Consider the following 25,947-nt stretch of genomic DNA (forward strand, 5'->3'; position numbering starts at 1 on the left):
ATGGCTTTAAAGTTTTTGATTAATTGATTGATCTACACAGCTGTGGACATTGTAAGTTGAACTACTTATGGACAGGGAATGTTCACAGAAAATGTTTTAAGTGCTCTGACTTTTCCCCTAATCTTAGTGCAGGAGTTTCTTTCCGGTGATACAGTAAATGTTTTCCAAGCTGCTGAAAGTCAGGCAAAATTCACTTGACAATCTAAGTTTGTGCTTTGCCTACTTCCACCAAATGTTTGTATTTCAACAACGCGTGTCATCTCCATCAATTAGTAAAGGCAGATTGGGACAGATTGGGACAGATTGGGTTGATTGTGCACAGAAGGGTTTGATTGTGAATGAAATGTTTACGTATGAAGCTTATCTGCCACCCAATTGAAAACAGCGCAGGACATTTTCCTTGAAGAGACTGAGTGGAAATGAACAATGTTGGCTATGATCAGTTTTATTCCAAAAACTTTTCTTCTACTCTAATATTTTGTGTATGAGTGAATCAGATGTTCTTTCTTCGTTGCTCCTCCGTTTCTTCTTTCTCCAATCTCTCCTCAAGCCGCTCTCACAAATCCCAGCTTGGATCTTTTTATGAGAAAAAATATTTTCCTGTTTTTATATTTTTATTTCGTCGGCATGCATCCTCCTTTGGCAAAGTACCAACACAGATAAAATGGAAGGAGCGTAGCACTCAATAGTTTTTGATCAATTCTAGGGCCTCTATATGCGGTGGGCACTCTGAAGCCTTTGAGTATGCAATACGCTTTTAAGAAATCAAAAGGTCTGGGTCAGAGGAAGAGGATGGATGAGATTTGATATTTGTTGCCAGATACAGATGTAACACACTCCTGATTCACCAATTTCTGAGTCTTACACTACACTACAGTGTAAGTTAGCTGCCAGCAGGGTCTGTTCTTATATAAAAGTGAGAGGTGAAGAAAGAAGACCTTTTGTCTCTCTCATGGCCATGCCTTCCACAGACAGATGTTCAATGTGTTCTTACAGATGTGTTCTTTCAAACTTGCAGTGAATTCAAGATTTAAAAAGGCTTCTAAAGTTTGTAATTTCCACTTTAAAATGTCAGACTTTATTTGCCATAACAAAAAATGTATCAACCCTGAAAAAAATTCCATTAATTATAATCCACTTAATAATTAAAGTTGTATGTTGCTGCAGAATGATTTTCCTGCTGTAGAAAACTGGCTTAAATTAAAATCCTACATCTGTAGAGCACTGTTCTTCCTAGAATATCCATTCAGTGAGTTCACTTTGTCATTATGGGGTATTGTGTGTAGATGGGTGGAGAAAAAAATATATTGAATCCATTTTGAATTCCGGCTATAGCACAACAAAATGTGGAATAAGTCAAGGGGTGTGAATACTTTCTGAAAGCCCTGTAGCTAGAGACGGGTAGAGAGAGAGGGAGGAAGGAAGGAAGGAAGGGAGCGAGAGAGAGAGAGAAGGGCGAGATGGGAGGAAGAAGACAGAGGGAGAGAGAGAAAAAAAAGATGTGATAATAGAGTTGGCTGGCGAGTCAAACCGTCAAAAGCCATTTGAAAAGGTAATCCCATTCTGTCAGAGTTAATTAGATAAGTCTGTTGTTCGCTCTCTCCACTCTTACTCACCCTCAATTTTTCTTTCTTATTCCTTTCTTCTGTACAGACTATGCTATACCAGCTCCGCGCACTGCTCTCTGTACCTCCATCTTCTGTCAATGCTTTTCACCATTAGCTGCAGGAATTTACAGGAACAAATTTGTATGCAGTGTAGTTCACACAAAATGTACTTATTCGCTTAAGTTGTCATGTACTGAATAAAAATCTAAAGTTCAATGCGTTTCCATCGCATTTTGTGTTAAATAGCAAATGTGTCTACTCTGGTCTTGGTACCTGCGCTCTAGCCAACAGCTCGCAGATACAGTGCGGGTAGGCTATGCGGGTAGGCTAGTCTACATGATGAGATAATTATCCATAAGAGTAAAAATATTTTTTATTTGTCAAACGGCAGTCAAATATTGATCAGCATGTCACCAGAATCAGACCCTCAATATTTATTGGAAAGGAGCTTCGTGCACTTTCACCACCCTGTGAAGTTCATCATAAATGATTTCATCTGTAGCCTAATAAACTGCATGGTTTCCCGAGGACCGCACAGCATATCATCGTGTGACTCCAAGTTTACTTTGATATGATGGCTATTATATTAATATTTGCTCATAAAGGCGTTTCCATACTGAATTTTACTTACAGTTTGGACACACCTACTCATTCAAGGGTTTTTCTTTATTTGTACTAATTTCTACATTGCAGATTAATAGTGAAGACATCAAAACTATCAAATAACACATATGGAATCATGTAGTAACCAAAAAAGTGTTAAATAAATGTAATATTTGAGATTCTTCAAAGTAGCCACCTTTTGCCTTGATGACAGCCTTGCACACTCTTGGCATTAACCTAAGGGAGAGAGCGAGAGACAAAGTCTTCTGTGAACTGGCCAGTGTGTCATGAAGGAGTAAATGGGAGACCTAATTAATATTTTTAGCCAAAAGCCATCTTTTTGCCCTATGATTCCTCCCTTTGTTTCTACTCCTCTCAGAAGTTCAGTTTGGGCTGACCCTGAACTGGCCAATTTGTAAATTCCTCCCCTACCTTACTCCCCTCCTGTACTCCCTGTCATCCACAACTGCGAGGCCAAGAATGACTCCAACACCATCATTAAGTTTGCTGACGGCACAACCGACAACGATGAGACCGCATATAGGGAGGAGGTCAGAGACCTGGCTGTGTAGTGCCAGGACAACAACCTCTCCTTCAATGTGAGCAAGACAAAGGAGATGACCGTGGATTACAGAAAAAGGAGGGCCGAACAGGACCCCATTAACTTTGGGCAGTAGTGGAGCGGGACGAGAGTTTCAAGTTCCTTGGTGTCCACATCACCAACAAACTATCATGGTCCAAACATACCAAGACAGTTTTGAAGAGGGCAAAACAACACCTTTTCCCCCTCAGAAGACTGAAAAGATTTGGCATGGGTCCTCAGATCCTCCAAAAGTTCTATAGCTGCACCAACGAGAGCATCCTGACCGGTTGCATCACCTCCTGCAATGGAAACTGCTCAGCTTCCGACCGTAAGGCGCTACAGAGGGTAGTGCGTACGGCACAGTACATCACTGGGGCCAAGTTTCCTGCCATCCAAGACCTCTATACCAGGCTGTGTCAGAGGAAGGCCCAAAAATTGTCAAAGACTCCAGACACCGGGGGGATGGTAGGGGACGCCATGTGCGACTGACGTGTTTTCCGTTTGCTCCCGTGGTATTCTTAAAGTTTATGTGAATTCTGCAGCAGAACCGTATTTATTTTCAAATATTAATTTGGTGATCCCTTTCCGTAAAAACCAAGACTACTTTGCTTCCGAATGTCAGCATGTTGACCAAACATAAGGCCAAAAGCATGACTTTGAGAAAACCCGGCCTACAAGACCCGCTCTCATCACCGCCCTCTCCTGAGTCTGAGGGCCTGGGGACGCACACTTTACCTGGGGGCGCGGCTTGGCCTGGCAGCGATGAAATGAACATTCTCGAGGCCATCAAACTACTACGCTCTGAGATAGTTGAAATGAAAACACAGGTGGTTGCTACGATTGAGGCCAGAATACAGGAGGTTTCTGATACTTTAAAAGCCGATTTAACCATCCTGCGGAACGAGACTGTGCCAGCAATCACATTACTCAAAACAACAACTGCGTCACACACTACAACGATTGCAGCACTGGAGACCTTCGCTACTAATGTCTCCGATTTAACTACATCCCTGGAGGCTGAAGTTAAATGCCTAGCTGCGGATTTGAAAAAGGTGAAGGAGAGCTGTGTGAGTTTAGAGGGATTCTCTCGCCGCTATAATCTGAGACTTGTATCGGTCCCAGAGTCCGCGGAAATGCATCGCGCCACGGATTTCGTTTCAGGGCTGCTGAAGGATGTTCTTGCCTTAGATGAAAAGCCCCTGATTGATCGAGCCCACCGGTCGCTGCGCTCAAAGCCCCGGGATGGGGAGAGGCCCCGTGACATAATTCTTCGAGTGCACTTTTTTCATGAGAAGATGGAGATCCTCCGACGAGCCCGCAATACCACTCTGTGCTTTCAAGGACAGAGCTTCTCCATCTACCAGGACTACTCCCCCACTGTTTCCAGGCAGCGCACAGCTTTCGGACAGACCAAACGAGTACTTCGGGACCATCCAAGTGTGAAGTATGGACTGCGATTCCCCTCTTTGTTTATGGATATCTCATGAGGGTAAAGACTACACATTTGAATCTCCGGATGAGGCTATGGCTCACATTCAACGTCACATCAAGAAGTCTTGAATATGCTCACAGTTCAGCAACTGTTGCTTTCGTACTGTGGATAGTAAGTAACCCACTTGTGGTACAATTATGTTTAGATATAACAGGCTAGTCTTGTATAGTTAGTGAAACTATTCAGGCTTATTTGATGTGATCTAATGTTTTGATTATCTAGTGTGCGTGCCTTATCTCGCTCACCTATTTAGTTTGTTTACACATTGTCTCAGTGACTCAAAATATGGTTATTTGTTTACTGCATCCATTTGCATTGACCCAGTAAACAGTAAATGTCTCCCGAGGCTACACGGTTTTTGGGGCCTCACTTTAATTTTAAAAGTTTTGAGCATTTATGCCCAGCAAACGTTCATTGTTGTGCACACGTAGTTTTTTGGTATTGGTTTTAAGCTGTCTCAGCTTCAACTAGACTACTATTATAATTACTATTATTTTTGATTGTCTTACTACGATTTCCTTACTTCAAATTAGATTTTTGGCTGAGAGCCTTTATACATTTGATATATTTTCTCTCTCAATGCCTGTTATAAGACTGGGAATACAATTATATACATCTACAAGTGGTGCCTTTGTCATTCCGTTTGCACAAGGGATTCGCCTTTTTTTTATTTGAAAAAATACATACAAATCTTTCTTTTTGCTGCTTGATCCACTAACAAAACGCGACTTGAAAGAGCGGGACTGTGGGTTTAGGTTTAAGACCGCACTCTCACAGACATACTGTGCGAAGAGAACATGTTCTATTTAGGCTTGTACCTCGTTTGGGGAGGTATTGTCTGGGATGGGGGGAGGGGGTGGGGGGGCAGGTTGAATTGTTCAGTTCTAATGTTGTCATTCTGTCTTTTTAGTTTTTTTTTCTGTTTATTTTTCTGTACTTTTTCCAAACATTTACCACCGTACATTATTACTCTGAGACAAGTTATTCTGGGGGTTTTGGGCGCTCATTGCTTTTCCATTCTATGCTCTGATGACAGGGTTGAATAACGGGAATGCCCAGAGGGGCCGAAATAATGTGCCTAACCTTCGGCAGGGTACTTACGAGAGTATTGTTATCTCTGACCATTCACCATTAGTGCTTGAACTAGAGTTTCCCCAGCGACCTCCTATGTGTTATCAATGGCGTCTCAACCCCATTTTACTCTCAGATAAGGAGTTTGTCAATTTCATTTCTTCTGAAATCACCTTATTCCTAGAAACTAATTCAACACCAGGTATGTCCTGCTCTACCATATGGGAGTCTCTCAAAGCATACCTACGTGGCCATATTATTTCTTATACAGCCAACCAAAACAGAGTTCGCTCCCAGCGACTTCGGGACCTGAGCGAGTCCATAGCCACATTGGATGAGAAGTATGCTACGGATCCTTCCTCTGATCTGCATAAAGAGCGCCAACTACTCCAATCTGAATTTGATGAGCTTTCTACCAGGCAAGCTGAACAGTTACTCTTGCGAGCTCGATACAAAGTCTATGAACAAGGCAACAAGGCCAGTAAACTCCTTGCGCATCAGATCCGTAAATCTGAGGCCTCACGTTTAATCCCACAAATAAGGACCCCGTCTGGTGCCACCACAGTTATACATAAAGAGATCAATGATCAATTTAAACAATTTTACTCTGCGCTATACACCTCTGAATCCCTCAAGACCCCTTGCTGATTGACTCCTTCTTTAATGGCTTGAATATGCCTTCAATTGATACAGACTCCCATGACTGTCTAGAAGAAGAATTTACGCTTGAGGAGATTGCAACAGCAGTGTCCGCAATGAAAAGTGGTAAATCACCGGGTCCGGACGGTTTTCCAACCGAATTTTACAGGACGTTTTCTGGTCTGCTTTGCCCATTCTTGTCTCGACTATTTGCAGAGTGCCTCAATACTTCAAAGCTACCGCCTAGTCTTTATCAGGCTTCAATTTCATTACTACTAAAGAAAAACAAAGACCCCTGGAATGTGGATCCTATCGCCCAATCTCGCTTTTAAACTGTGATTACAAAATCCTAGCTAAGCTTTTAGCCATCCATATGGAAGGCTTACTGCACCAAGTAATACACTCTGACCAGACTGGCTTTGTGAGAAATAGGCATTTATTTTTCAATATTAGGCGCCTTATGAATATACTGTACTCCCCAGCGTCGGAGGACCCGGAGGTGGTGGTCTCACTTGATGCCGAAAAAGCGTTTGACCGCGTTGAGTGGGATTACCTAACAGCTGCCCTTTATAGATTTGGCTTTGGCCCCAAATTCATTGCGTGGATAAAGATTCTTTATTTTTCCCCCATGGCTTCGGTATGGACTAATAATTTGTCCTCTGACTATTTTCCCTTGCACCGCGGATCCAGACAGGGTTGCCCACTCTCCCCCTTGTTGTTTGCTTTGGCAATCGAGCCTCTCGCCATTGCACTACGCTCTAGTGATGCCATTCAAGGCATAATCAGGGCGGGCTGGGAGCAGAAAGTCTCGCTATATGCTGACGACCTCCTTTTATTTATCTCCAACCCCGATACCTCGTTGCCACGTGCCCTATCTGTTCTTAAAAAGTTTGGATCAATCTCAGGGTACAAGCTGAATCTAGGCAAGAGTGAGCTTTTTCCGGTAAACAAGGCTGCTTTAAAGTGCTCTTTTACAAGTTCTCAGTTTAGGATTGTCCGGGATCAATTCACTTACTTGGGAGTAAAGTGACAAGGAAATATTCAAATTTGTTTCAGGAAAACTTTGTTGCTCTAGCAGACAGATTGAAACAATCTTTTACTTTTTGGAATTCGCTACCCCTTTCTCTTATCGGAAGGATTAATGTCATTAAAATGAATGTGTTGCCCAAATTTTTATATTTATTTCAATGTTTACCCATTTTTATTCCAAAATATTTTTTTATTTCACTGGATCAAACATTCATGCATTTTATTTGGGATGGCAAGGTACCACGGATTGGTAGAAAACATTTACAGAAGCCTAGGTCATTGGGGGGTTTAGCTCTACCAAATTTTCAGACATACTACTGGGCTGCAAATTTCAGAGCCGTTCTGTACTGGCTGCAGACTGATCCTACTGGCCCTAGACCACTCTGGGTCCAGATGGAGTCTGAATCGTGTAAACCTGCAGCACTTTCCTCTGTGCTGTGCTCGTCTCTCCCAGTGTCCCTAGGCAAAAGGTGTGTCAACCCAATTGTAAAGCAGTCTCTTAAAATTTGGAATCAGTTCCGTTTAGCCTTTAGCCTCCGAGGCTTTTCTCTATCAGGCCCAATCAATCAGAACATTTTATTTCCTCCATCTTTGAATGATGGGGCTTTTGGCATTTGGCACTCACTAGGCCTCTCCTCGCTAGCCCAATTATTCTTTGATGATACATTTGCCTCTTTTTCTCAGCTGCAGGAAAAGTTCAATCTCCCCCAATCCCACTTTTTCCGTTATCTCCAGACTAGAAACTTTGTCAGGGCTAACACACCTGGATTTCCCAATAGGCCTGCGAATACAGCTATAGAGAGCATCTTGGAGCTGAACAAGCTTCCTAGGGGCGCAATTTCAGATGTATATGCAATCATTCATGACTTACAGAACCCTTCTTTGGTGCCTTTAAAGACTCGATGGGAAAAGGATTTGGGGGAGGAACTTGGGGAAGACGCCTGGGAATCTGTGCTGCACAAGGTGCACTCGTCCTCTTTTAGCACTAGACACAGCCTCATTCAATTCAAGGTGGTTCACCGTATCCACTGGTCGGGGGCCAAACTTGGGAGAATATTCTCTGATTTTGATCCTACCTGTGTCAGATGTAAAGTGGAACCAGCCACACTGTTGCATATGTTTTGGGGCTGTCATAAACTGTCAGGTTTCTGGGAATTAATATTTAAATGTTTCTCTGATGTATATGACACTGTTATAGATCCGTCTCCTCTTACAGCCCTTTTTGGAGTACTGCCCATGGGTACTATCAAGAATCCAGTCGGACACTGTTGCTTATACAACTCTTTTAGCTAGACGGCTAATACTACAGAACTGGAAGATGGCAGCTCCCCCATCTTATAAATATTGGGTGAGGGATGTGTTGTGCTCTTTGAAACTATAAAAAATTCAATTCAATTCACGTGGGAACTCCAAACTGTTTGATGAGGCTTGGGCTCCATTCCGGTCTTACTTTAAACAGTCCATCCTCTGATGGCATTCCAATTAATACTAAAATAAGTCTGTGACTTAAGGGTTGGAGGAGCTTCTCTCTGTGTTTTTGCTGGGGGGGGCATTAAGGTCCATGTGCTTATTGATTGTGATCCGCAGATGCCTTGTTCATCTTGCCCAGGCAGAGACTGAAGTGTGAGCTTGTTTTTCCCAGTTATTTTTACATTTTGTTCACGCCTACATGAATAATCTTTTATTTTTATTTTTTTTAAGCATTGTAAACTTTTTTTTTGGTCCAGTGGATGGTCGGTCTGTGGCCATAACTCTCTGTGAGTGGTTGCATTTCTCCACCCTTATCCCTTGACTGTTTACAGGAACAATGGTGAGGTGTTTGCTCTGTCCCTGTACTATAGATTGCCCTTTAACCTCTGTAGCCTTCTGCCTGGTGTGTTTAACTTGTCTAAAGTATGGTATCTTTAAAGCTATTTTTATTTTTTTATTTGTATTTTTTTCTAGTTGAGTATATTATTTATATTGCTTTGTCTTGTCTGTGTGTGTGTTTGTGTAAAACTTAATAAACAGAGTTTAAATTTTTTTTAAAAAAGACTCCAGCCACCCTAGTCATAGACTGTTCTCTCTGCTACCACTTGGCAAGCGGTACAGTAGCTCCAAGTCTTGGACCAAAAGGCTCCTTAACAGCTTCTACCGCCAAGCCTTAAGACTGCAGAACAGTCTATCAATTCAATTTAATTTTTCACTTTAGTTTATTTAGCAAATATTTTATTAACTCTATTTCTTGAACTGCGTTGTTGGTTAACGGCTTGTAAGTAAGCATTTCACATTTCACAGCACTGTTGTATTCGGGCGCATGTGACAAATACATTTGATCTGATTTGATATCTCTAACACGGAGTGCTTTTCTCAGCTCTGAGCCCTGGGGCAGTGATGCTCTGTGATGCTCTGCTCCTTGGAGTTGAGAGCGTGTTTGTGCCCTTTTAACAGTTTAAAGCAATCTCCCAGTCCAGTCAGCCTTGTCAAACAGTGAGAAACTGCTACCACATGGTGTAGTGTAGACAGCACTTAGAAAGCTTCTCAAAGCCAGAGAATTTTCTACAGGAACTCCAGGTATAAGGTTTTACCCTGTCAGCACTGTCAGGTGAGATCTTTCCAGAGCTCTGTTGGATCTCAGAGATAAAATGTTAAGCAGTATCCTCTACTTAATATAGAATTGATAGATCCCCATACCTCTGCTCATCAATGTGAAACATCTGTGAATGAGAGTTACACTGGCTCAGACCCGTACCATGTGATCATCCCCAGGCTATTGAGTTGGAAGTCTATGGCGTGAGACTACCATGTAGTTAAAGATAATAAAAAACAAGACATTTATCTGAGTCTCTACACTACATCTCTGTTCTAACCCTCTGTCCTCTCTCTCTCTCTCTCCCTCTCTCTCTCTCTCTCTCTCTGTTCTGGAGCCAGTACTCTGTTCTCTCAGTGGGTTATGCTGTGTTGGTCTACAGTACATCTCTGTTCTGACCCTCTGTCCTCTCTCTCTCTTTCTGTTCTCTCAGTGGGTTATGCTGTGTTGGTCTACAGTACATCTCTGTTCTGACCCTCTGTCCTCTCTCTCTCTCCCTCTCCCTCTCTCTCTCTCTCTCTCTCTCTCTGTTCTCTCAGTGGGTTATGCTGTGTTGGTCTACAGTACATCTTTGTTCTGACCCTGTCCTCTCTCTCTCTCTCTCTCTCTGTTCTCTCAGTGGGTTATGCTGTGTTTGTCTACAGTACATCTCTGTTCTGACCCTCTGTCCTCTCTCTCTCTTTCTGTTCTCTCAGTGGGTTATGCTGTGTTGGTCTACAGTACATCTCTGTTCTGACCCTCTGTCCTCTCTCTCTCTCTCTCTCTCTCTCTCTCTCTCGCTCTCTCTCTCTCTCTCTCTCTCTGTTCTCTCAGTGGGTTATGCTGTGTTGGTCTACAGTACATCTTTGTTCTGACCCTGTCCTCTCTCTCTCTCTCTCTCTCTCTCTCTCTCTCTCTCTCTCTCTCTCTCTCTCTCTCTCTCTCTCTCTCTCTCTCTCTCTCTCTCTCTCTCTCTCTCTCTCTCTCTCTCTCTCTCTCTCTCTCTCTCTCTGTTCTCTCAGTGGGTTATGCTGTGTTTGTCTACAGTACATATCTGTTCTGACCCTCTGTCCTCTCTCTCTCTCTCTGTTCTCTCAGTGGGTTATGCTGTGTTGGTCTACAGTACATCTCTGTTCTAACCCTGTCTTCTCTCTCTCTCTCTCTGTTCTCTCAGTGGGTTATGCTGTGTTGGTCTACAGTACATCTCTGTTCTGACCCTCTGTCCTCTCTCTCTCTCTCTCTCTCTCTCTCTCTCTCTCTGTTCTCTCAGTGGGTTATGCTGTGTTGGTCTACAGTACATCTTTGTTCTGACCCTGTCCTCTCTCTCTCTCTCTCTCTCTCTCTCTCTCTCTCTCTGTTCTCTCAGTGGGTTATGCTGTGTTTGTCTACAGTACATATCTGTTCTGACCCTCTGTCCTCTCTCTCTCTCTGTGTTCTCTCAGTGGGTTATGCTGTGTTGGTCTACAGTACATCTCTGTTCTAACCCTGTCTTCTCTCTCTCTCCCTCTCCCTCTCTCTCTCTCTCTCTCTCTCTCTGTTCTCTCAGTGGGTTATGCTGTGTTGGTCTACAGTACATCTTTGTTCTGACCCTGTCCTCTCTCTCTCTCTCTCTCTCTGTTCTCTCAGTGGGTTATGCTGTGTTTGTCTACAGTACATCTCTGTTCTGACCCTCTGTCCTCTCTCTCTCTTTCTGTTCTCTCAGTGGGTTATGCTGTGTTGGTCTACAGTACATCTCTGTTCTGACCCTCTGTCCTCTCTCTCTCTCTCTCTCTCTCTCTCTCTCGCTCTCTCTCTCTCTCTCTCTCTGTTCTCTCAGTGGGTTATGCTGTGTTGGTCTACAGTACATCTTTGTTCTGACCCTGTCCTCTCTCTCTCTCTCTCTCTCTCTCTCTCTCTCTCTCTCTCTCTGTTCTCTCAGTGGGTTATGCTGTGTTTGTCTACAGTACATATCTGTTCTGACCCTCTGTCCTCTCTCTCTCTCTCTGTTCTCTCAGTGGGTTATGCTGTGTTGGTCTACAGTACATCTCTGTTCTAACCCTGTCTTCTCTCTCTCTCTCTCTGTTCTCTCAGTGGGTTATGCTGTGTTGGTCTACAGTACATCTCTGTTCTGACCCTCTGTCCTCTCTCTCTCTCTCTCTCTCTCTCTCTCTCTCTCTCTCTCTCTCTCTCTCTCTCTCTGTTCTCTCAGTGGGTTATGCTGTGTTGGTCTACAGTACATCTTTGTTCTGACCCTGTCCTCTCTCTCTCTCTCTCTCTCTCTCTCTCTCTCTCTCTCTCTCTCTCTGTTCTCTCAGTGGGTTATGCTGTGTTTGTCTACAGTACATATCTGTTCTGACCCTCTGTCCTCTCTCTCTCTCTCTGTTCTCTCAGTGGGTTATGCTGTGTTGGTCTACAGTACATCTCTGTTCTAACCCTGTCTTCTCTCTCTCTCTCTCTGTTCTCTCAGTGGGTTATGCTGTGTTGGTCTACAGTACATCTCTGTTCTGACCCTCTGTTCTCTCTCTACTCCCCAGCATGCCAGTCTGTGTCGGTGATGGCTTGTGGCGGGACCTATGAGTACGCCATCGAGGAGTTCTGCCTGGGGAAATTCAGACTGGACATGGAGGAACTTGACCAGCATCATTGGTGCAGCTGGGAGGATACAGTGGAGTGAGTATCCTATGGAGCACTAATGTAGTCTCTTAGTAGTATTCTATATAGCACCTATGAAGTATTCTCATATTCTACAGATGTAGGATCTTCACTTGATCACCCTGTTGCAGAATAATTTTCCTGCAATGCGGGAAATGTCAAACTTGTAGTGTATTTTAGATTTTAAAAGGCTTCTGAATTTTGCAATTTCCACTCTGAAATTTTTGATTTGATTTTCCCTTACGAAAAATGTATAAACCCCAACAAAAATGTTAATTAATTATAATCTCCATAATAATTCACATTTCCTGTTGCTGCAGGATTATCTTCCTGCTGTAGCAAACTGGCTCAAATTAAAATCTTACATCTGTATAGCATTCTATGTAATGTAGCACCTCCATGTCATTAACATTACAGTCACTCCTCAACTGGTCGGGAGGTAATAGAGATATGTAACGTTTATTTAATCAGTGTGTGCACAAACCTTTGGCCTGGCAATACTTTTTAAATATTTAAATATGCTGGTGATATTAATCCAAATGTAACAGGCCCAGCCAGTCCCACAGGCTCTTAACTCTAGGAGTAGCATCTTAAATGTAGACTGGTGCTGAGTCCCAAATGGCACCCTATTTCTATTTACCTGGGTACCACATAGTATGCTAGTATACACCACTACGATGGTCATCAGTCCAGTCTAATGTCCTCCCACCAGGAACCAGGAATGGTGGGTTGAGAGGGTGTTTGTTGCCTGTTTGTCTGCCCCCATTGCTGGGGTTTTGTTTTTCCTCTTTGGCTGTAATGTTAGTCTGGATTTGTCAATCGGAGGCTTGTGGAAGGTGACACTGGTGTCCCAGCTGTCAGAACAGTGCCAGGACACTCAGCCCTTTCCTGTCATCGACAGAACAGTCACCTGTCCCCCTCCACCCTGCCACAGGGAGGGACAGTCTGTGTACTTACATAAAAATGACTCTTCACCATTTCTCTTCCTCTATCTTTCATTCTCAACATCCCTCCATCATTGTGGCTGGAAATGTTGATTTCTCACGGGGGGAATTATCTCTAAAGGTGTTTGTTTTTCCTAATTATTTGTGAATGTCTGCACTGACACAGTGCTCTGGGGATATGCAGCTTAGAGAGTATCTCAAATGGAACAGCTAAGCAACATCCCCAGTTCAGTTACTTATCTTGGACATGCACACCAGAACAGTACCATTGTCTGTAGTAAGGCAAGTCAGACCACCCAGTGTTCACCACGGGAACGATGGGGAGCAGTCTCCTGATCCAGATGCAGTAAGGACTACAGCAACCTTTCACTGTCCATATCACATCTTGGCAGGCCCTTTTAAATGTATTATTTTAGTTAAATCTAGAGTCAGGTTCTGGCTTAGTGGGGGAGATAAACCCACACTGGGTAAGGAAATAAACCAGTTTCAAGCAGTATTTGTGTATGTTTTCAGGGCAACGAAGACCCCCTTGGTGTGTGTTCTGATGTACGCAGGGAGAAATTACCCCCGTCAATGCCTCTCAGTTTCAAACCGACAGATTGAGTCTCTGCTTATAGTTTCGTGAGCTCACAGACACGTTCATTCCTGTCTTTCTGCAGACATAATTGAGACATAATTTTGTTCTGTTTAGCGGCGTGTGTGTGTGCGTGTGCGTGTGTGCATGCCCATCCACCCCCCTACACCCTACACCAGAGTTGACCTTGATAGTGATGGCATGTTAATGTTGTATTATGTTAGCATTATCAACACTGCTGTAGAACAAACACAAGAGAGCAGGGTGAAAGGCACAAATCAAATGTTATTTTTCACATTCGCCATATACAACAGGTGTTGAAATGCTTACAAGCCCTTAACCAACAATGCTGTTTTAATTTTAAGTTATTAATAAACAAATAAGGAACATTTGAGCAGTCTTGATACAACATTTTGAACAGAAATGCAATGGTTCAATGGATCAGTCTAAAACTTTGCACATACACTGCTGTCATCTAGTGGCCAAAATCTAAATTGCACTTGGGCTGGAATAATATATTATGGCCTTTCTCTTGCATTTCTCAAAGATGATGGTACAAAAAAAATACAAAAGAACGGTTGGCTTTTTCTTCTATTATCTTTTACCAGATCTATTGTGTTATATTCTCCTACATTCCTTTCACATTTCCACAAACTTCAAAGTCATTTCCTTTCAAATGGTACCAAGAATATGCATATCCTTGCTTCAGGGCCTGAGCTACAGGCAGCTAGATTTGGGTATGTCATTTTAGGTGAAAATTGAAAAAAAGGGGCGGTTCCTTGTTAAGACAAATAAGTGTTAAGAAAGTATTTACTAAAATAATCTGAAGTAAAAAAATAAAAAATAAAAAAATAAAATAGAAAAATAACAAATAATTAAAGAGCAACAATAAAATAACAGTAACAAGGCTATATACAAGGGGTACCGGTACAGAGTCAATGTGCAGGGGCACAGTTTAGTCGAGGTAATTGAGGTAATATGTACATGTAGGTAGAGGTAAAGTGACTATGCATACAAATAGTCCGGGTAGCCATTTGATTAGCTGTTCCAGGAGTCTTATGGCTTGGAGGTAGAAGCTGTTAAGAGCCTGGCACTAGACTAGGCGCTCCGGTACCGCTTGCCATGTGGTAGCAGAGTGAACAGTCTACGACTAGTGTGGCTGCAGTCTTTGGCCATTTTAGGGCCTTCCTCTGACACCGCCTGGTGTAGAGGTCCTGGATAGCAAGACGCGTGGCCCCAGTAATGTACTGGGCTGTACGCACTATCCGTTGTAGTGCCTTGCAGTCGGAGGCAGAGAAGTTACCATCCAGGCGGTGATGCAACCAGTCAGAATGCTCTTGATGGTGCAGCTGTATAACTTTTGGAGGATCTGAGGACCCATGCCAAATAGGCGTTGTCGTGCCCTATTCACGACTGTCTAAGTGTGTTTGGACAATGATAGTTTGTTGGTGATGTGGACACCAAAGAACTTAAAGCTTTCAACCTGCTCCACTACAGGCCCGTCGATGGGAATGGGGGCATGCTCGGCTCTCCTTTTCCTGTAGTCCACGATTATCTCATTTGTCTTCCTCATGTTGATGGAGAGGTTGTTATCCTGGCACCACACTGCCAGGTCTCTGACCTCCTCTCTATTAGCTGTCTCATCGTTGTCGAAGATCAGGCCTACCACTGTTGTGTCATCGCCAAACTTAATGATGGTGTTGGAGTAGTGCTTGGCCATGCAGTCACGGGTGAACAGGGAGTACAGGAGGGGACTGAGCATGCAGTCCTGAGGGGCCCTTGTGTTCAGGATCAACGTGGCAGATGTGTTCTTACCTACCCTTACCAAAAATCAAATCAAATTTATTTATATAGCCCTTCGTACATCAGCTGATATCTCAAAGTGCTGTACAGAAACCCAGCCTAAAACCCCAAACAGCAAGCAATGCAGGTGTAGAAGCACGGTGGCTAGGAAAAACTCCCTAGAAAGGCCAAAACCTAGGAAGAAACCTAGAGAGGAACCAGGCTATGTGGGGTGGCTCCAGATAGCCTGGTCAGCCTCCAGTACTCCAGATATAACAAACTGACCCTAGCCCCCCGACACATAAACTACTACTGCAGCATAAATACTGGAGGCTGAGAGGCTACCCTTACCACCTGGGGTCGGCCCATCAGGAAGTCCAGGATCCAGTTGCAGAGTGAGGTGTTTAGTCCCAGGGTCCTTAGCTTAGCGATGAGCTTTGAGGGCACTATGGTGTTGAACGCTGAGCTACAGTCAATGAATAGCATTCTCACTTAGATTTTCCTTTTGTCCAGGTGGGAAAGGGCAGTGTGGAGTGCAATAGAGATTGTATCATCTGTGGATCTGTTGGGGCGGTATGCAAATTGGATTGGGTATAGAGTTTCTGGGATAATGGTGTTGATGTGAGCCATGACCAGCCTTTTAAAGCACTTCATGGCTACACTTGCCAGTTGGTCAGCGCATGCTCGGAGTACACGTCCTGGTAATCCGCCTGGCCCTGCGGCCTTGTGAATGTTGACTTGTTTAAAGGTCTTACTCAGTTATGGAAACAGTGATCACACAGTCGTCCAGAACAGCTGGTGTTCTCATGCATGCTTCAGTGTTGCTTGCCTCAAAGCGTGCGTATAAGTAATTTAGCTCGTCTGGTAGGCTTGTGTCACTGGGCAGCTCGTGGCTGTGCTTCCTTTTGTAGTCCATAATAGTTTGTACGCCCTGCCACATCCAACGAGAGTTTGAGCCAGTGTCGTAGCCTCCTTAGTGATGATATATCTTTGTTGTAAAAATGTTATTTAATTTCCTCACACTTTGACAGGCATATACTGATCTCATTTTATGATCTTGTAAAAAAAATAATTTCCATACAATTTTTTTCTCCATACAGTAACGTAATACATTATTTTGCCGAATCTATTCTATATATTTAAAACATTGTCATGGGTCTTTTAACATACATTAGGTGTTATGCTCAGACTGGCAAAAGCAATAGGGAAAGCAACAAGCCACAAAGCCTGTATGGCTATGAACAGATTCCCAAATAGTACCCTTTTACACTCCCGCCCCATTACCAAACTATGTTTATACATTCTCCTCTCATCAACAGTGTGACCAAAAAGGGCTATTATAAATTAGTAGTTAGCGTGTCATGCCTGCCCTGTCTGTGTGTGGTCCTTTGAGGTGGTTATGCTTGGCTTGTGTTCTAGTCCCACTTGGTCTCTCAGCCGTGAAAGGACTCATTAAAGTATGCATAGCCCCCCGGCTGCCTCAGCTCCTCCATAATATACACTGCACTGTTTGCACTGTTTTCAGGACAGTCAACCTGTCACTGTTCTGAGTGGACTGCCTAGCAGGTTTAGCTAGCACTGGTGACTTAGTATAGACTGTCAAACCCCTTAGCAAACCCGCACCAATGTAACTTGACGATTGAGCCTCAGACACAGAACTTCACTTGTTGTGAGAGTACAGAGGGCAGGCAAGATGGGATCCTTTTATATGTTGTAGAGTTTCTGCAGTCTCAGTCCCAACAATACAGACTGTGAAACCCATTCACTATCACAGAAAAACAAATCTATCAGAGGGCTGCACACCACTCCACTAGCATCATTTTAGAGACAACCCGCTGGCCACTGTGTAGAATACTTCACACATTCTGCAGAGTCTAGCAGCAAGCATAGAGCTGCACTGCTCTAAAGGTCCCATCGCGTGTGAACTACAATGGGCCATGTTACCTGCCCCAGGCCTGAGCTCTGTAGACTCCACTCCGTCTTCTCTTGGCAGGTGGCATCTCTCTCTCTCTCTTTCTCTTAGCACGCTATGATGACCAATTGGCTAAACAATCTCCCTCTGCTGTTAAATCACACAAAACCCGCAGGACCAGAGGTGAGGATAGGACAGCGTTAAGCGCCCATGCTCTGTGTCACACTTTTAAAAATGGTCTACATGTGCTGTGTGTTACAGGACCCACAAATAGCAAAAGAGGTGCATTTTTTTATCTTGACCCAGCCTCCCTTGATATCAAAGTTTGGTCTTTGTTCCTGAGGTAGAGGATGTGTTCTAGGTGACCTACATGTGTGGTCAAAGAACACTATCATTTAACTAACGAACGGGAGGACGGGCAGAAGGACTATCTAACTAACTAACTTAGATATTTTCCTTGATCCACTCTTCCCTTTCCTTCTCACTCTCTCCATTTAGCTCTAAGTTCATGTTTTATATAGCTTATGATCTACTCTCTGTGATCAGTCTGTTGAACGCTGTGGCAGTCGGTCATGCCTGTTTGGGAATCATTCCTGATGTAGACATGCCTGTATGAGTTTACTGGCCAATAAGCTTCATCATATCCGCGCCAAATCTTATGACCTCAGGCGTTTGGAAATAACTGCGGTTCTTGAACCACTATGATTGCATCGCTAATTACACTGTAATCAGAGAAATTGGATTGTGTTTTTACATAGCTCTCCAGATGGCTGCTAGCCAGAGACTTAGCCTAATGCTCTAAAATAAGGTGGCCAGGAGGTTTGTTCTGTGGTTGCGTCCCAAATGGCACCCTATTCCCTATATAGTGCAATGCTGTTGACTAAGGCCCATATGCACTATATAGGGAATATCGTGCAATTTGCAGCTCTTAATCCAAGCAACTCTTTTTTTGTGCTCTCCTGATCAATAGCCAGAATGTTCACCTTGGGACCTAATGTTTCCACTGGTATTTCGTTCAGGGAGAGAAGGTAAAGTCGGATGCTATTGCCAGGGATATCAGATACTTGTCTGTCTCCACTTCCCCTGCCACCCTTTAGTTGAAATCAGTCAGTTTGGTTTGGCTAGAGGAGCGTCTCCATCCGGATCTGAAGGCTCAGCTTCGATCACCCTGTTTTTGGTTGAACATTCTCTGAGTGTTTTCTGTTCTGGGGGAGGGGGGGGGGGGGTCACGACTTGTGACTTGATTTCATTTTGTGACAGTTGAGGGAATCATTTATAAACCTTTATACCATGGAGTTGTTGAATACTAATTTCTGATTGGCTTGAAGGAAGGGCATTCTAGAGCGTGCATTATTTAAGTTATAATGCCAGAGAAGCCGGTGTTTGGAGGATATATTGGCATGGGTGTTGCCAAACCGTGCCAATATATCCTCCAAACACTGGCTTCAAGAGCATTATCACTTCAATACAATGTGTTACCAAAATCAACATAATCAAATAATGATTGACATATTTTCACTAAAAACATTATTTTGATTAATTTATTCATACTATTTCATCCTTCCTCAAGATATAATACCCAAGCCAGTTCAGTTCGTTCGTTCTATCGGTTCGGTTGTCAGAGACGTGACTCAGTCGTTCAGTATTTTTGTTCTGTATCTCCAGTGTTAATCTGCTAATTTGTAATTATTCGCCTACCTCCTCATGCCTTTTGCACACAATGTATGTAGACTCTTTCTTTTTTTCTGTGTTATTGACTTGTTTATTGTTTACTCCATGTGTAACTCTGTGTTGTTGTCTGTTCACACTGCTATGCTTTACCTTGGCCAGGTCGCAGTTGTAAATAAGAACTTGTTCTCAACTAGCCTACCTGGTGAAATAAATAAATAAAAATGTAAAATCTATAGACGTGACCCAGTCGTTCGTTCTAAATGTTCCATTGCATACTGGCTGGCAATGTTCTTATCCCTTGCTTGCTAGCTAGCCAGCCAACTATGGCTAATTTAACATTGCATTAAAAAGTGCAGCCAGAATAAGAGCAAAGTAGCAGCATTTGCATTTGTTTAAGCCGTTTTCTGCTGACATTTATTTGGATACATCCATAACAATATAGAAAATGCGCTCACTCGTCAGTACACTGTTGTTCAGAGGAGCTAGCTAACAACACAGCTAACACAATCACTTCAAACTGAAGCTAGAAAGACTGCAAACTAGCTGTACTTTGTTTCGTTTGACCTTTTTTCAATTGACATTTCTTTGTACATATTCATAAAAATTATGACAGCTGATTCATGATTTTGACTGGCTGAGAAACGCTGCCTGCCTGCCTGACATCTGACATGTTCATTACTATGGGACAGCTGGAGATCGAATTTGAATATTGAAACAATGTTGCAAAGGTCGGAGAGACAGACAGCAAGGTTTATACAAATCTATGCTGTTGAAAACTAAATGTCAGTTTAAAAGAAATGTGAGATAATGTCTGCATGCTTTTTAATAGTGGAGATTAAGTTTATAAATTGCCTGGCTTGGCTGATGAGACTGGGGATTGCACAGTCAGATGGAACAGAGTAAATATGCATTTTAACGTCATAGATTTAGCCAATGGTAACGTGTGGAATAGACACTGGCTGTAATGCATTTTTAACGCATCAGCATTCAGGAGTAGACCCACTTGTTGTATAATTCTCTTTTACGCACAGTATATTTGCACATAGATTTCAATGGCTATGGTTCATTCATACATGTTTTAAGTTTGAGCTGCTTTTGAAAGCAAAAGTCTAATTGAAACCATTGTTGAATTCGATTTTCATAATAGCAAGCTAGGACAATGATTTGGTTAGCTAAACTAGCAAGTCTGTTTAGCTACTTCAGTGGATGTTGAACACGTTTCTAGCGGCAAATTTGTTAATTATAGCCATGGTATAAAATGGATAATCAACTCATGGCTCTATGCGCTCTCTGGAAAATAATGCAACTCTGTGGAAGGTTAGTTATGGGGAACAGAGGAGTAAAAGTCCTTAAACTGTAATTTCTTTTTTGCTTTTTTCATGAATTTACAGTGCCTTGCGAAAGTATTCGGCCCCCTTGAACTTTGCGACCTTTTGCCACATTTCAGGCTTCAAACATAAAGATATAAAACTGTATTTTTTTGTGAAGAATCAACAACAAGTGGGACACAATCATGAAGTGGAACGACATTTATTGGATATTTCAAACTTTTTTAACAAATCAAAAACTGAAAAATTGGGCGTGCAAAATTATTCAGACCCCTTAAGTTAATACTTTGTAGCGCCACCTTTTCCTGCGATTACAGCTGTAAGTCGCTTGGGGTATGTCTCTATCAGTTTTCCACATCGAGAGACTAAAATTTTTTCCCATTCCTCCTTGCAAAACAGCTCGAGGTCAGTGAGGTTGGATGGAGAGCATTTGTGAACAGCAGTTTTCAGTTCTTTCCACAGATTCTCGATTGGATTCAGGTCTGGACTTTGACTTGGCCATTCTAACACCTGGATATGTTTATTTTTGAACCATTCCATTGTAGATTTTGCTTTATGTTTTGGATCATTGTCTTGTTGGAAGACAAATCTCCGTCCCAGTCTCAGGTCTTTTGCAGACTCCATCAGGTTTTCTTCCAGAATGGTCCTGTATTTGGCTCCATCCATCTTCCCATCAATTTTAACCATCTTCCCTGTCCCTGCTGAAGAAAAGCAGGCCCAAACCATGATGCTGCCACCACCATGTTTGACAGTGGGGATGGTGTGTTCAGCTGTGTTGCTTTTACGCCAAACATAACGTTTTGCATTGTTGCCAAAAAGTTCAATTTTGGTTTCATCTGACCAGAGCACCTTCTTCCACACTTTGGTGTGTCTCCCAGGTGGCTTGTGGCAAACTTTAAACAACACTTTTTATGGATATCTTTAAGAAATGGCTTTCTTCTTGCCACTCTTCCATAAAGGCCAGATTTGTGCAATATACGACTGATTGTTGTCCTATGGACAGAGTCTCCCACCTCAGCTGTAGATCTCTGCAGTTCATCCAGAGTGATCATGGGCCTCTTGGCTGCATCTCTGATCAGTCTTCTCCTTGTATGAGCTGAAAGTTTAGAGGGACGGCCAGGTCTTGGTAGATTTGCAGTGGTCTGATACTCCTTCCATTTCAATATTATCGCTTGCACAGTGCTCCTTGGGATGTTTAAAGCTTGGGAAATCTTTTTGTATCCAAATCTGGCTTTAAACTTCTTTACAACAGTATCTCGGACCTGCCTGGTGTGTTCCTTGTTCTTCATGATGCTCTCTGCGCTTTTAACGGACCTCTGAGACTATCACAGTGCAGGTGCATTTATACAGAGACTTGATTACACACAGGTGGATTGTATTTATCATCATTAGTCATTTAGGTCAACATTGGATCATTCAGAGATCCTCACTGAACTTCTGGAGAGAGTTTGCTGCACTGAAAGTAAAGGGGCTGAATAATTTTGCACGCCCAATTTTTCAGTTTTTGATTTGTTAAAAAAGTTTGAAATATCCAATAAATGTTGTTCCACTTCATGATTGTGTCCCACTTGTTGTTGATTCTTCACAAAAAAATACAGTTTTATATATTTTGTTTGAAGCCTAAAATGTGGCAAAAGGTCGCAAAGTTCAAGGGGGCCGAATACTTTTGCAAGGCACTATATGCTCTTCCTATTGCAGCGCATTTATTTCCATTCAAATATTTGCTTAAAACAGACAAAGAAATATCTAATCAACTCTATTCTGGCAATATAGAATGTCGAACAACCTTGAGATACAAATTGTGCATGTTTGAGATACACAGGTTGTGTGTAGGTCTGCACAGGTCAACAGATATTTACAATGCCTGGAGAAACATCCTATCAAGTACCACAATAATCATATATTTTATGTATCGCTATATACCCCCCCCCCCCCCCCCTCAAGTAAATGTTCTAGCTACTTCAGTGGATGTTGAACACGTTTCTAGCGGCATAGAGGGACCAAGTGTTGCTGGGGTTGTTTCCATGTGCTCTTCTCCAAGTGGAATGCTTCTGACCATTGTGGAGAGCTTCTAAAAACATAATCCACCCCAACCACCACCACCCCCACATGCACGCACGTGTGCACAGTGGTGGAAAAAGTACCCAAAAGCCATAATTGAGTAACAGTAAAGATACCTTACTGGAAAATGACTCAAGTAAACGTCACCCATTAGAATACTACTTGAGTAAAAGTCTTAAAGTACCTGATATTAAATGTCCTTAAGTTTCAAAAGTAAATGTATGAAACGTAAGAGCCACAAATCCAAAAAGCAAAACAGCCAGACCTTTTATTTGATTAGAGCTTGAGTTTTTCTGAAAGGTAACACTCTTACAGTATCATCTGGTGAACTTGTGCCATCGCCTAGCTGCAGCAAGGATTCTTCCATGTGGTCCTTGATGTAGTTCATTCCTGAAATACAAGGGAGATGACAATAGAAATCATGCAGTTATGTTTTTAGTGAGCCTACATTAATCCATCCCCCATCTATATACAGTTGAAGTCTAAAGTTTACATACACTTAGGTTGGAGTCATTAAAACTTAACTTAACTTATTCAATCACTCCACAAATTTCTTGTTAACAAAATATAGTTCTGGAAAGTCGGTTAGGACATCTACTTTGTGCATGACAGAAGTAATTTTTCCAACAATTGTTTACAGACAGATTATTTAACTTATAATTCACTGCATCACAATTCCAGTGGGTCAGAAGAATACATACACTAAGTTGACTGTGCCTTTAAACAGCATGGAAAATTCCAGAAAATGATGTCATGGTTTTAGAAGCTTCTGATAGGATAGTTGACATCATTTGAGTAAATTGGAGGTGTACCTGTGGATGTATTTCAAGGCCTACCTTCAAACTCAGTGCTTCTTTGCTTGACATCAGGGGAAAATCTAAAGAAATCAGCCAAAATAATTTTAGACCTCCACAAGTCTGGTACATCCTTGGGAGCAATTTCCAAACGCCTGAAGGTACCACGTTCATCTGTACAAACAGTAGTACGCAAGTATAAACACCATGAGACCACGCAGCCGTCATACCCCTCAGAAAGGAGACGCGTTCTGTCTCCTAGAGATGAATGTACTTGGTGCAAAAAGTGCAAATAAATCCCAGAACAACAGCAAAGGACCTTGTGAAGATGTTGGAGGAAACGGGTACAAAAGTATCTATATCCACAGTAAAACGAGTCCTATGTCGACATAACCTGAAAGGCAACTCAGCAAGGAAGAAGCCACTGCTCCAAAACCACCATAAAAAAGCCAGACTACGGTTTGCAACTGCACATGGGGACAAAGATTGTACTTTTTGGAGAATTGTCCTCTGGTCTGATGAAACAAAAATAGAACTGTTTGGCCATAATGACCATCGATATGTTTGGAGGAAAAAGGGGGATGCTTGCGAGCCGAAGAACACCATCCCAACCGTGAGCACGGGGGTAGCAGCAGCATGTTGTGGGGGTGCTTTGCTGTAGGAGGGACTGATGCACTTCACAAAATAGATGGCATCATGAAGAGGGAAAATCATATGGATATATTGACGCAACATCTCAAGACAACAGTCAGGAAGTTAAAGCTTGGTCGCAAATGGGTCTTCCAACTGGACAATGACCCCAAGCATACTTCCAAATTTGTGGCAAAATGGCTTAAGGACAAGTCAAGGTATTTGAGTGGCCATCACAAAGCCCTGACCTCAATCCTATAGAAAATGTGTGTGCAAAACTGAAAAAGCATGTGCGAGCAAGGATGCCTACAAACCTGACTCAGTTACCCCCAGCTCTGTCAGGAGGAATGGACCAAAATTCACCCAACTTATTGTGGGAAGCTTGTGGAAGGCTACCCAAAATGTTTGACCCAAATTAAACAATTTAAAGGCAATTCTACCAAATACTAATTGAGTGTATGTAAACTTCTGACCCACTGGAAATGTGATGAAAGAAATAAAAGCAGAAATAAATCATTTTCTCTACTATTATTCTGACATTTCACATTCTTAAAATAAAGTGATGATCCTAACTGACCTAAGATCGGGAATTTTTACTAGGATTAAATGTCAGGAATTGTGAAAAACTGAGTTTAAATGTATTTGGCTAAGGTGTATGTAAACTTCCTACTTCAACTGTAAACCAATAAACCGGGCTAAGTAGGTTACCCATTGGACTGAACCGCAAAGTCAGGATTGTAGTTCAAATGGCTGGTTCTCAAATCTATTAAGTGTCAAAATGTACACTATACAAAAGTTGTTTATGAATAATAAAATATTGTTAATTAGCCACATTTTGTCTTACCCATTTTGATGGTGTCATCCTTTGTCCACGCTGATGGAAATTTGGGGAGAAGGATTGCAGCTGCGATCAGCTCAGAGTCTTGAAACGTGTGGCTGAAGTGCTTCTTCAGTCCCAGTTGTAGCACATCCAGAGGCTTACAGTACTTCAGGGACAACTTGATTTGGTCAACTGTTGTGATCAGCATGTTGATAGTTGGAAGTAGCCACCGCATCTGGAAATTGGTTTCAGCCTGCAGATGTTGATGACCTTTACGACTGGGCTCATTGTGGCAACATCTTCTGTGAGGCAGGGGAGTTCAGCTGGATTGAACTAGAGAAAACCCCCCACTAATAATAATAATGCGTTTCCCATCCTACAAAGGGGACCACTAACCATTTCACCTGATTTAACAACAGGAAACAGTTATTAGTCAACATATTTAGACATATTCAAGACCTTACATAACGATAAAATAATACATAATCCTTACTTACATTGGAACCTTGAAGTCTGTGCAGAGACCTCTGACGGCCGCCTCTCCTTTGTCTTTGACGATCCTCAGGGGTCTTTCTACAGCCATGAACCAGGAGTTCCACCTTGTAGCATTCAGACGCAGCAGCTGGAGGTTCCAAGTATCTTCAATGGTTTCGGCTGCAAGTGTGGATCTCCCGCGTTTGTTCCAAAGTGCTTGGCACTTGCCAAATGTTGAACAGGACACTTTTTTTGTAAGCCTCGCTGGATGTTGCTTTTAGGGAATTGCCTTTAGATACTAAGTTGAGTAAGTGGCAAGCACAACACTGGTGCTTTGGCAGCTGGTACTCAAAACCATCACCTTCATTCAGGATCGTTGCCACATCAACAAACTTCACTTCTTCAATCTCCTATTGTTCCTCTTCACCATCGTCCTGTCCTGGCTGAGCTGCTTCACCCCCACCACCCACTGCTTCGACTGCCTCGTTATTTTCATCTGCTCCATAAACTTGGAAAGCTTCCAAGAAGTTAGAGCCATTGTCTGTTATTTTTCTTACAATCTTACTCTGGATTTCAAACTCAGAATGTATGTCATTTAGGGCACCTGACAACACATCAAAGATTTGCGATGCTCTCAACTGTTTACAGGCCAGGGATACAGAGCATCTGTTGAGACTGTCAGGGTCTATCCAATGGGCTGTAACACCAATGCAACTTCTTGCAGACCAACAGTCGGTGGTGATGGCGATGTGTT

General features: G+C 42.6%; 1 protein-coding gene across 1 annotated transcript in view; it reads left to right on the plus strand.

Annotated features, from left to right (window-relative positions):
• Positions 1-25,947, plus strand: part of LOC139400102 (receptor activity-modifying protein 1-like) — a 70,578-nt gene that overhangs the window by 37,786 nt on the left and 6,845 nt on the right. The window contains exon 2 of the mRNA XM_071145139.1: positions 12,086-12,221. Within this exon, the coding sequence (XP_071001240.1) occupies positions 12,086-12,221 (136 nt within the window). The remainder of the gene's footprint in view (positions 1-12,085; positions 12,222-25,947) is intronic.

The sequence above is a fragment of the Oncorhynchus clarkii genome, chromosome 3, assembly GCF_045791955.1.
Source record: "Oncorhynchus clarkii lewisi isolate Uvic-CL-2024 chromosome 3, UVic_Ocla_1.0, whole genome shotgun sequence".
Lineage (NCBI taxonomy): Eukaryota > Metazoa > Chordata > Actinopteri > Salmoniformes > Salmonidae > Oncorhynchus > Oncorhynchus clarkii.